This window comes from Nuphar pumila, chromosome 3 (genome assembly GCF_984573655.1).
Source record: "Nuphar pumila chromosome 3, dmNupPumi1.hap1.1, whole genome shotgun sequence".
NCBI lineage: Eukaryota > Viridiplantae > Streptophyta > Magnoliopsida > Nymphaeales > Nymphaeaceae > Nuphar > Nuphar pumila.
The window spans coordinates 40,089,274-40,102,661 of NC_143251.1; the positions used below are offsets into that span (position 1 = coordinate 40,089,274).

At 32.7% G+C, this 13,388-nt stretch overlaps 1 protein-coding gene across 1 annotated transcript in view; it reads right to left on the minus strand.

Annotated features, from left to right (window-relative positions):
- LOC149842662 (suppressor of mec-8 and unc-52 protein homolog 1-like) overlaps window positions 1-13,388 on the minus strand; it is a 76,444-nt gene that overhangs the window by 33,259 nt on the left and 29,797 nt on the right. Inside the window, exons 7-9 of the mRNA XM_090001535.1 lie at window positions 2,381-2,467; window positions 2,192-2,245; window positions 1,267-1,362 (exon numbers count right to left, since the gene is read on the minus strand). Coding sequence (XP_089857661.1) covers window positions 1,267-1,362; window positions 2,192-2,245; window positions 2,381-2,467 — 237 coding nt within the window. The remainder of the gene's footprint in view (window positions 1-1,266; window positions 1,363-2,191; window positions 2,246-2,380; window positions 2,468-13,388) is intronic.

Genomic DNA, 13,388 nt, shown 5'->3' on the forward strand with positions numbered 1-13,388 from the left:
TAATATTCGTCATAACCAGTCAACAGATGTTGGTTAATAAGGAACAGACCTTAGACTACAAATCACAGCATCATTAAAGTATTTTCACAACCCAAACTTGATTCTGATATCAAAACTCAGTTACTACCTCTTGATATACTCCAAAATATTCTTTAAAACCCAATCAAAACATCAAAACTCTCACCAAGAATGCTATCAACAGCCTTCTAACAAAAAAAATAACCAAATGATGCAAATCTACAGCATTGAAAACCCCCGATGAGATCAATACCAGCCGATTTCTAAAATCTGAATACTATCCACGTCACTATTCAAAAAATCAGAAAAAAAACTGTATAAAATAATGTATACCTCCAATCGGAATGATTCCTGATTTACAAATCATCTAAAATAAAGAGCTCGCAAAGCCCCCAACTCAATCAAACCAAACTGCAATAAATGTACGGACGTTGTTCTTGGGACACATAAAATGAGGCATGCACCTGACGCACCAGAATGGAGTTTATTCCTCCTCTTCCATTCTAGATCACCAAATACCTCTCTCTAGGGTTGGGATATGGCCCTGATACCACATCAAAGTAATAGAGTTCCAACCATGAGAGATAGAAAAGAAGAAGATGAAAAGAGAAACTGCATTAAATGAGAAAAGAAAGAATACAACCATATATGGAGGACATCCCTCATATCCCACTACAGGACAAAAATAATGGACTCTACACTACTAAAAAAAATACAAAAATACACCTGTAAAGAATGTAATGTACACATAAATACATAGAGGGGGTAGCACACCAAATGAAATACACACATTGTACATAAGACTCAACAGAGACCACAGACATAATTGTGCAACTCTGCCAATACAGCTATTATATTTGAAGACTTCTCCACATTTATTCACCTGATATTGGAAAAAATCTCAAACTCTCACAAAATTTCAAAGATGATGGTCACTGTGACTTCATCCATACATACGATAAATGATTATGCTGTCAAGTATTGAGGCAGGAACCAATGGAAGACAGATGTACACTCAGCAAACATTTGTTAATAAGCCATCTTGAAGTCAAGTTCCCAAGAACTTAAAATGTCAGAACCTTTTGACAAGAAAATGTAGAAAACATCAACCTATGTAATTGAAGATAAGGAGATAACCAAATGTGTATTGAAGATAATGGCACTATATCATACTATGTAGAACAATGTACGAAAACCTAAATATAACAGAATATTGTATCCTTTTAAATCACTTGGAAAAGAAATTACCTTAATCTTTCCATCTTGTGAGCCAGTTGCAAGCGTCTCTGAGTCTCTACTAAAATCCACGCAGAGGACAGCATCATCATGCATCATAAAAGCATCCTGTATACTCACAGAACATCAGCTGTTTTCAAGAAGATGCTCTTTTTTTCATCTCAAAACAGAAAACAAAGAGTTCTCAAAAGTATTTTGATCAGAAATAACCACAGTAAACCAAAATTCAAGATCAAGAAATACTTAGTGATTAAGAACCCATAAGCCAAAAGCAACAGGATCTTAAGTTGGAAGGACAGAAGAGTATAGAAGCCTTCCAGATACGGAATAACTCAAGATCAGAAAGCATGTATTTCAAATTTCCAAGTTATGAACAGTAATCCCTACATTGCTAAGTCAGGAAGAAAACAAAGGCAGAATGACAGCTGATAGTGTGTATTTCTCTGTTTGTGGATCATTTGGCTTGAAAGAAACAGTAGGTTTTCCAAACGAAGAAACGTGGGAAATTCACCAACTAAGCAAGCTGGACAGGACTTGCCCTAGATCGGTTCACATGATCAGAAACCTATTTCCACCACTTAAATAATTTGCTTTTATTTTCATTAAACTTATGACCAACATCGCTTCATCTTGGAACATTTTTTAACCTGTCTTGTTTTCATTGAAACCTCCATTTTGTCTAATAAAAATTAAAAAAAAAAAACTTATTTTAATCATTATTGTAGCCCATGTTCTTGAACTAAAAATGAGATACCCATTCCATAACTTTCTTTTTCGTTTATTGGCCTTTTTCACAAACAGATGACATAAAAGTTTGCAATATCTCAGTTACTGTAAGCAGTAGATGTCAGAAATTCAACACGTACTTGTCTAGCAAAAATGAAAAAAGTCATTAACATAAATAGACCACAAGTCAAATAAAGAAAAGTTGGCTCACATCAGCTTGATACTGTAGATCTTTCTTTAGCTTCCCACTTATGGGATCCCAAACCTGTCAAAGGTCAGTCATCAGTAAGAATGTAGTAGGCAACTTCCACAAAAGTACACATCATACCACATTCAAAGGTCAGTCATCAGTAAGAATGTAGTAGGCAACTTCCACAAAAGTACACATCATACCACATACCTCAACGAAACCATCAACTGAGCATGAAACAAAGTACTGACCATCTGGTGAAAAGCGAGCACATTCTGGGTTATTTTTCTTGCCAAACTGTCAAGCCACAGAGAAAAACATGGATTTCATATGATATTAAAACTTGATTCAGACATAAATGCTAACAAAATAGAAATTATAATCGAGTAATTTTAAAAAATTTATTTGACAATTTGATCTTATTGGGTTGAGGCAATGCCTAGTCATCTTGGTTCCCACCTTCAGAAGTAGGTGCTGCCTACTGTTTTTGACTCCATAGGATTCACCCACAAGGTGTTTTGTTTACTAGAAGTTCATTGTCTGCTTCATTGCAAATCAAAAACAACAAAGATCCAGTACAAGATTCAGGTCAATAGGCAGAATATCAACTGTGGCAGCCACTACAGAAGAAAATGCTTGGAATAGACGTACTATGGCATCTCTTGGATTGAGGATGGATGTAAAACATACTTTATCTTGATAATTAGAGCATATCAACCATGGCAAAGAATCCCGTCATCCATGAAAGAAGTGAAAATGTATACATAGACCTCTAATGAAACAAGCAGAAAGCGACAGTACAATGTGCACAAGCACAAATATAAAACCACTAAGACGCTCCACAAGCACAAAGTGCATACAATGGCTACAAAGAACCTAAATGTGACAACACAATCAAATCAATGGCAAATACATAAGATCACAAGAGGCACTAATAAAAACAAACAAAAGAACACAAAAACATAAAAATAATAATCTTTTATTGATGTAGAATGCTTAGGAAAAGCATTATGAGACGAGGGGAAAGCACCCCTTTACATACACTCTTAGAGGGCTCAATGAGCCGTTGGGATCTACCCAACGGCTAGAAATAGAGCGGCTAGGGAAATCCCAATGACTTTTTGGACATTTTATCAAAATGCCCATAATAAAAATAGAAAACAAAAAATGCAAAAAAAAGAATAAAATGTAAAAGACTATTGTGCTCTTAATGGGCATAACCTATTACAATATGGTGAAAAGACAAAAATAGACCTAATGGGTATTACCTATTACACATTATAATATATATATATATATATATATATATATATACAATGTGAAACAAATATATGTATGTGAATACATATACATATATACATGTACAATTTAACACCCCCTCAAACATACGGTGTGATTACCAAAAGTTTGAAAATACAAAAACAAATAGAAGGGTCCAAGTCTTCATTGATATTCTTCTCTAAATGCCTTCATCAGCTATCTTCATTTTCATGATATGAAGCATCAAAGACTAAATTTTCAGGAACCTGCAGAGAGACTAAAATCAAAGGTTTCTACTACACAAAGGAAGATGTCCTAACTAAAGAGTTTTTGAAAGAAAAAACGTTTTAACGCAAGAGTTAAAAAAAATAGTTATATGTTGAATGTATATAATATAAAAAACAATTATATTTTGAACAAGAATAACACAGATTAAAGTAGATGGATATAATATATATATATATAATATATATACCCCAACAACACATAAAGATACTATAAAATAAAATAAAAATTAAAAGTGAGTAAGATATGCACCTTAAGCAATAATTTTAAAAATTTTAGAAACATTAACAACAATTCAAGCAAGGTACAATAACCATTAAGATAGACGTAAGAAATATATTTCAAAATCAATTTTAAGAATTTCTCATTTAGACAATCATAATCATAAGACATAAAATATAAGCAAATTAGCAATAAAGTCCCAAAGGCTTGAGTATTTCAAATAAGATACAACTAATTAATCAAAACACGACAAGTATATTAAATATAAGAACACAAAGGAGCTCACAAAAAAGAAGAATTAATTAAATTTATCCAAAAATTCAAGATAACCAACATGGAACAAATCTAAATATCTTCAACATATATATCCAACATGTAATTAAAGCATATTTAATGCACATAATAATACATGATAACCGGGTTCATGCACAAGAGGTAAAAGAGTCACTCACACAACCTACATATGGATTCAAGCATAAAAGCCACTGAGGACTAAAAGGACACAAATAATGATTTTACAAAATGCATGAAAATTTTTCAATGAATAACCTTTTCCCATACAAGGGCAAACAAGCAGTGAAAAAGATAAGAAAACACATGGAGATATTTTTAAAAAATCCTACATACAACAAATCATAACAAAAGAAATGATATTTGAAAATCCCAACACCAGTTTGCTCACCACAATCAATGACATCTTTGACCACCAACTCAACATCATCAAAATTTGTGTATCAATGTGTAGGACAAGACATCAAACACAAATGTCAACAATAACCAAATTAGAGACCATGCACCAGCAATATTGACTATCTAAACTTACAATAAAGACCAGCTACAACCACAAGAGGTGTGCATCCCTCACCTCACAAATGGTTGTAAACTGCAAAAAACAATTGTTTCAATGGGTGCACATAACTCACCACACTCATAAAACAAAATCTCTTATCCAAAGAAAAATTACTCAATTAAGAGGAAATAGTGGAGAAAACAAGATAGGCAAAAACACCGTAACAAAGACAAATTGATGTCAATGAGCAAGAAGATTTGAAAACAATATTCAAATCAAAGCAATAAATTTTGCAATAATATCAAATTTAATCCATAAGGACCAATATTGTCACAAGCAAATAACAATAGTCAACACTAATACAGATCGATACGAGCATCCAATAAACAACAAGGCCAAATAAGCAACCGAGTAACACAACTTACTCAAAGAACCAGAGGTAAAACAACCGTCAGTTATAGTTAAAACAAGTGCCAGCACAACACTCATAAACCAACAATCTAAACTGGGTGCACACATAACTCACCCCGACAAACATCTCCGGTTCTACAACACCGAGGTGCACATAACTCACCTCGAAAAGGCCGAATAATAATAATGGATGTGTCGAATAGAAAAGTAATGAACTAAGCCAAACAAATAGGTAAATAGGAAAACCTTGAAAAACACATTTCAAAGAAACAAAAATCGATTTGACAATAGTTTCAAATCAAGAGAAGTAACAAGAGTTTGAATCTTCAAATAAGTTCTAGTATAAACATGCACTACATACAATCATATGACAAGATAAAATGTCCACCACCTATGTCACATGGGTGCGGGTGCGGGTGCGGGTGCGGGTGCGGGTGCGGGCGCAGGTGCGGGTGCGGGTGCGGGGATTCGGCACTTCCAAAAAAACCCGGGTGCGGGGGTGCGGCAGGGGCAAAAATGTAAAAAAAAAATAAATATATATATATATAAAGGGGGTCGGGGGCGGGTTTTTTCAAATTTCATTTTATATACAGCTGCACGATAGCACAAGCAAGGCTACCACCATCATTGAAAAGTCAGGAGCTGTGAGCAGCTGACAGCAGCTTCATTTTATATACAGCTACACGATAGCACAAGCAAGGCTACCACCATCATTGAAAAGTCAGGAGCTGACAGCTGCTGACACAGATTTTTTTTTAAAACATTTCGCAGCCCATTTCATAGGGCAATTTTTAAAAAAAATGGACCTAAATGATCCTGGGTGCGGTCAACGCACCCAGGATCGGGTTGACCGCACCCGGTGTCGCACCCGCGTCAGAGTCACGTAGACGCGGGTGCGGCACCCTGCTAGCCGAATCCCTGTGACATAGTCCACCACTGATAGTCTTCAATTACGAACAAGCATGTCCACCAATAGATACAAAGGTGAACCATGAAGGGCACATGTACAACACCCACAAAGGGCATACCCAAAGAAAGCTCTCCTAATTTATAAATTAATATTTTATTAATACCAAGTATGCAAAAAGCATAATACTTAAATCCTATGCAAAAACATGTAAGATAATGTTCACTAAAGGGTCATGACACTAAGAAATACAAAGTGCACAAGCATGTAAGGAGCAAATCATTCAAGTGCTATGAGTGTATTCACAATAGACACCTCTCAAGAGGCAAGGACACGAGCCACAAAGGAGCACAACCATAAGGGCCACTAAAGGACCAAGAGAACAAAACATGCATAAAGAAAAGCATTACAATATCCAAAGAGCAATATGATTCAATAGATCTAATGCATGTCAAGATACAAACAAGAGCATGTATTTCAAATCTAGAGGTAAGAATATGAACATGTCATGTATAACGAGAGCATATCGAAATCTTATAAAGTGATCACGCATGAAAATATTTTCATGCATATATATAAAAACTTATAATAATATATATTAGCAAATGAGACTACAAAGAATTTTACACAAAGGATAATTTAAAGTATGTAATATACATCCATACAAACCTCACAATCCTCGAAACGAAAGGATATGAATTTGAAGTCATTCATAAAGACTTTTTTTGACATTTATAACCACCCATTGTTCGAATAAAGCATCTTAGTGTCAATAACACATAAACTCAAAAAACACTAGATCACATACTTACATATTAAATAAAAATATTTAAAAAAGCACACGCATGCATAAATATTATTTCACAAAATAATATAAGCCTTATGAAAACATTTTAATAAATTAGCACAAATATGAATGCAATTAAAAAATCTAACAATAATCTTGAAAAAGAAAACATTTTAAAGATTTTAACAAATAACCCCATATACCCAAGGGAATTCAAAGAAAAAAAACCAAACATTTGCTAATTAACAATCATGAAACAAAGGAGATTTCAAAAAAAAAAGGTTTTAAGAAATAACAACCCATTTTTCAAATAATAAAAATGAGTGTTTTTTCCATGTATAATGCATGAGATAGACAACTCAAATAAAAATAACTACAAGATTTAAGATACATACCGAGTCAAGATCTCCCTTGAATCCAAGTCATACATTGATCACAATTTTTTCACGAGGCACGAATCCAAACCAAGGAATCCCAAAACCAAAGAGTTAAAATACCAAGAAAATTTTCTTGGTTTTGATACCATGTAATAAAATAAGCGAAAAGTGAGAGTAGAATGTGCACAAGCACAAATATAAATCCACTAAGGATAATACAAAGGCACTAAGGCACTACATAAGCACAAAGTGCATACAATGGCTACAAAGAGCCTAAATGTGAACAAACACAAGTCATCAAAGAGACAACAAACAATCCAATCAATGGAAAATACATAAGATCACAAGAGGCACTAATAAATACATATAAAAGAATACAAAAACATAAAAATAATAATCTTTTATTGGTGTAAAATGCTTAGGAAAAGCATTAAAAGAAAAGAGGGGAAAGCACCCCTTTATATACACTCTTAGAGGGCTCAAAGAGCCATTGGGATCTCCCCAATGGCTAGAAATAGAGTCGTTAGGGAGATCCTAACGACAGTTTGGACATTTTACCAAAATGTCCATAACAAAAATAGAAAACAAAAAATGCAGAAAAAGAAGAATAAAATATCAAAGACTATTGTGCCCTTAATGGGCACAACCTATTACAATACTGTGAAAAGACAAAAATACCCCTAATGGGTATACCTATTACAACATTATAAAATATGTATACATATATAAGTATATATGTACAATGTGAAACAAATATATATATATATATAAATATATATATAACTTAACAAGACCATCATTTTGACTTTACACTTGTGTTTGTGTAAAGTCAAAATGACGGTCTATGTATACATGACTTCTTTCATGGGACTGGATTCTTTACATAAAGAGAAAATAATAGAGATGAAAAACAAAATTAAAACATGTTAAGGTTATTAAAAACAAAAAGAAAAAAAAAAGTGCAAGTTGTGGCACCAAAATGTCCATAACAAAAATAGAAAACAAAAAATGCAGAAAAAGAAGAATAAAATATCAAAGATTATTGTGCCCTTAATGGGCACAACCTATTACAATACTGTGAAAAGACAAAAATACCCCTAATGGGTATACCTATTACAACATTATAAAATATGTATACATATATAAGTATATATGTACAATGTGAAACATATATATATATATATATATAACTTAACAAGACCATCATTTTGACTTTACACTTGTGTTTGTGTAAAGTCAAAATGACGGTCTATGTATACATGACTTCTTTCATGGGACTGGATTCTTTACATAAAGAGAAAATAATAGAGATGAAAAACAAAATTAAAACATGTTAAGGTTATTAAAAACAAAAAGAAAAAAAAAAGTGCAAGTTGTGGCACCAAAATGTCCATAACAAAAATAGAAAACAAAAAATGCAGAAAAAGAAGAATAAAATATCAAAGACTATTGTGCCCTTAATGGGCACAACCTATTACAATACTGTGAAAAGACAAAAATACCCCTAATGGGTATACCTATTACAACATTATAAAATATGTATACATATATAAGTATATATGTACAATGTGAAACACATATATATATATATATATATATAACTTAACAAGACCATCATTTTGACTTTACACTTGTGTTTGTGTAAAGTCAAAATGACGGTCTATGTATACATGACTTCTTTCATGGGACTGGATTCTTTACATAAAGAGAAAATAATAGAGATGAAAAACAAAATTAAAACATGTTAAGGTTATTAAAAACAAAAAGAAAAAAAAAAGTGCAAGTTGTGGCACCTTAAGGAACCTCCCAAGTCCCACAAAAAAAGATCTCTTAAAAAGAAAGTTGTCCATGTTAAAATGTGTGTGTGTGTATATATATATGCATGTCTCAACATGTATATGTATTTGTATACGTATATACTATATGTGTGTATACATATTACATAATATTGTATACATTTTATTCTTTTTTTTTCATTTTTTCCTTTCGTTGGGCTTGGTCAACCATGGGTTGACTAGCAATTGGGGCTAGTCCAATCGCTAGAAATCTAATCGTTGGACTAGCTACAATGGGTTCCCTTTTGAGCCCATTTTGGCCCTCTTTGTTGTGTGTATAAAGGGGATGAATCCCCTCATTCTTGTAATGCTTTACAAGCATATTTGTGATTAAGTAAAATAATATTTTATATTTTTTAGAGTGTTTTTTGTGAAGAGACTTACAAATAATCAAGTTTTCAAATAACTTGATAATACATACATTCACCGAATATGCTAGAACAAAAAATAGCATATAAATGCTTCACGACACAAATGTAAAAGAGTGCATAAAAAGCACTTCAATCTCAATATACTTGAGAGGAAAAACCCTCTACAAAACATATTTAACAATGGGCACAAATGGCCCTTATTTATAAAGTACATGCTCACTTGAGATAGTTGTTGGGCTACTCCCAACGGTTAGAGCCGTTGGGAACAGCCTAACAGCTCAATCAACAGTCAAATATTGACTGTTTAGTGTACATAGCCAATCAGTCAGCCTGTACAGTGACAGTCAACTAGTGATTGTTAGGGAAAAGACAAAAAAGAAGAGAAATAAAAAGAAAAAGAAATAAAAAAAATACATAAAAAAACAAAGATTACAAAGATATACGTATATACTTTAAATATATATTTATATATACATATACATATACATACTCTTGTATTACGAAGAGTATGTGCATGTGTGTGTGTGTGTGTATATATATATATATGTTATTTTTTAAAAGTCTCCCATAAACTTATGGTGAAATCACCGAAAGTTTTTTAAGTAAAGAGTTGAATCTTGGTGAACACAGTGCCTTGGTAAAGAAATCAGCAAGTTGATATTTTGATGTCACATAGGGAAGATCAATAGCCTTCTTTAAATATTCTTCACGAACAAAATGGCAATTCATCTCTATATGTTTAGTTCTTTCACGAAAAGTATGATTTCGAGCAATATATAGAGAGAGAGAGAGCTTTTTTTGTCATAGCACAATCTTGTAGGATTCTGAAGATGAATTCCCATATCTGAAATTAGTTGTTTGAGCCACACGATTTTCATTGTAGCAGTCGTCATTGTTCTATATTCAGCTTTTGTAGATGATAAATACACATTTTGTTGTTTCTTGCACCTTCATGAAATCAAGGATTCACCTAGAAACACACTAAAACCAGTTGTTGATCGCCTATTATTTGGATCCCCTCCCCAATCAGCATTAGAGTATGCAATAAGATCTAAGGAGGAAGAAAAGGATAGAAAAACTCTCTTATTTATTATGTCTCTAATGTATTTGATAATTCTCATGACTGCACTCATATGAGCTGATGTTGGAGCGTGTTGAAATTGACTGGTTATATGTACAGCATGAGTTATGTTTGGTCTTGTAATACTTAAATGCATAAGAGATCCCCACGAGTTGTCTGAAGGAAGTTGGATTGTTTAAAGGAACTCCATCATCGGCTCGCATCTTCATTCCAACAGTCTCTGAAGTGTCAACAACTTTATCATCCGATAGTCCTGACCTGTCAATAATATCTGAAACAAACTTTGTTTATGACAATATGTACCCTCTGTTAGAGTATGATACTTTTATACCAAGAAAGTATGTTAGGAACCCAAGATCTGTCATTTCAAAAGAATTTTTCAAAAATTGTTTTACTTTCTTGATTCCTTCTTTGACACTACCTGTAATCAACATATCATCAATATATAAAAGCAAAATTATAATACCTAAATAATAATTCTTGATAAATAAATTTGTATCAGTATAGCATGGTTTAAAACCATATCTTGTAATAACATTGTCAAAAGTATCAAACCAAGCTTTAGGTGCTTGTTTGAGACCATACAGTGCCTTTTTAATTTAAACACTTTACTTGGAGGAATTATCAATCTAGGTGAAACATCCATGTATACTTCCTCATTAAGATTCACATTCAAAAAGGCATTTTTAACATTCATTTTAAATATATTCTAATTTTTAATAGTTGAAATAGCTACAAGCATTTGAACAGTGGTGTGCAAAAGTTTCTTCATAATCCACTCTATATTCTTGAGAATATCGTTTGGCAACTAGTCTGGCTTTATGCTTTTCCAACGATCCATCACTTTTGGTTTTTACTTTAAAAACCCATCTACAACCTATTGTGTTTTTTCCAATGGGTAAATTTAGAATTTCTCAAGTGTTAGCTTCTTTAAGAGCGTCTAATTCTATATGCATAGCTTTTATCCATTCGAGTAAATTTTTTGCTTCATTATAACATGATGGTTCAAAATATGAATGAGTCATAAGACATGCTCTATGTTTAGGAGAGAATGAGTCATAAGATACAAATTTATTTGGAATTCTTGATGTTCGTTCAGATCTACAAATAGTGGTTTGTTCTGAAGGAATTTCTAATGCTTCATGGTTACTTTGATTCACACTTTCATTGGGTGTTTTGATTTCTTCTAGTGTATACTATTGGTTCAACTGTTCTATTTTCAATAGAAGATTCTTCATAAATATTTTCATCATTAGACAGTAGTTTAAATAAAAAAGAGTAATCAGAATTTATGTCTTGCGACATGTTTCCTTCAAATTCACTCTCATTTTCAACAAAGTTAACATTCCTTGAGACGAGAAGTTTATCATTTTTTATATCATAGCATTTAAATCCTTTTTGTGTTTTAGAATAACCAATGAGCGCACAGGAGATAGACTTAGAAGATAGTTTATCTTCATTATCATTTAAAACGTAACATTTGCAACCAAAGATTCTCAGTCTTTGATAGTCAGGTTGATATTTGAATAATTTTTCAAAAGAATTTCATTGGCCAAAGTTTTTTAAGGCATCATATTTATAAGATATACTGAGGTTAACGCAGCTTCAGCCCAAAGGTTTTTAGGAACATTCTTAGCAATAAGAAGAGTCCTTGTAGTTTTCATAATATGTCTATGTTTTCTTTCTGAAATTTTGTTTTGTTGTGGAGTTTTAGGGCACGATTTTTTATGTAAAATTTCTTCATTCTCTAAAAATTGTTTAAACTCATTTGACAAATATTCACCTCTAGAGTCAGTTCTGAGAATTTTGAGCTTACTTTCAAATTGATTTTTAATCATGTTATGGAATGTTTTAAAGGTTGCAAATACATCATATTTAAACTTAAGAAAATAAATCCAACAATATCTAGTGAAGTCATCGATAAACACAACATAGTAGGAGAATCCTCCTTTAGAGGCTACGGGAGCAAGACCCCACACATCCGAATGAATTAATTCAAAAGGCATCGAGGAGTAAAAAGTTCTTTGGTCATAAGGCAAGGCTGTCATTTTACCAAGTACACATTCTTTACATTCAAAATTATCTTAACAAAGGTTCTTGGTAATAGGTACAAAATTTAATTTCCTTATATTTGGGTGCCCAAGTCTATGATGTCAAGTCCGTATATCTTGTGTTTGGACAGTGTTACAAAATAATTCCTTTGGAATACAAAAGAAATCCATGTAATAAAGATCTCCTTGCCTAGAACCTTCCCTAATCAATTTTCCAGACCGACGATCATGCACCCAACATTTATTTAATGAGAAAATGACATCACATCCATGATCCAAGATTTGAGAAACTGAAAGTAGGTTAAGATGAAGTTTTGGTATAAGTCTTGTTTTTGGAATGTAAAATTTGTTGTGTTTTGACAAATCATTTTCAAAAGTTCCAACACCCTTTATTTCCAAGGCAGTGTCATTGTCAATGAAAACAAAGGATGCATTTGAATTAGGTTGACATTCGGATAAAATAAAATAGACATGTGTGGGGTCATATGAAATAAAGTTCCAAAAAGCCAAGAGCACATACCAGGAGTAGAAGAGGATGCAATGGCCGCTCTTGAGGTAGATCCTTTAAGCAATGGTTGCAATGCTTGAGTCAGTTGAGATAATGATTTGGTGAGGTCTTTAAGATTTAGAGTATCCTCATCTTGTTTTGATGGTGCAGCGACAACACGTTTCTCTTGAGACCTATATTTGTATTTAGGACATTGAGGCTTAATATGACTGAACTCATTACCGTTATCGCAAATGATTTTTTATTTTCCTCTATTCTTACCAAAATAAGGAGGTTTATATGGCTTGATATAATGACCTGGTTTGGATGCGGCAAGTGCGCAATCATCTTCAT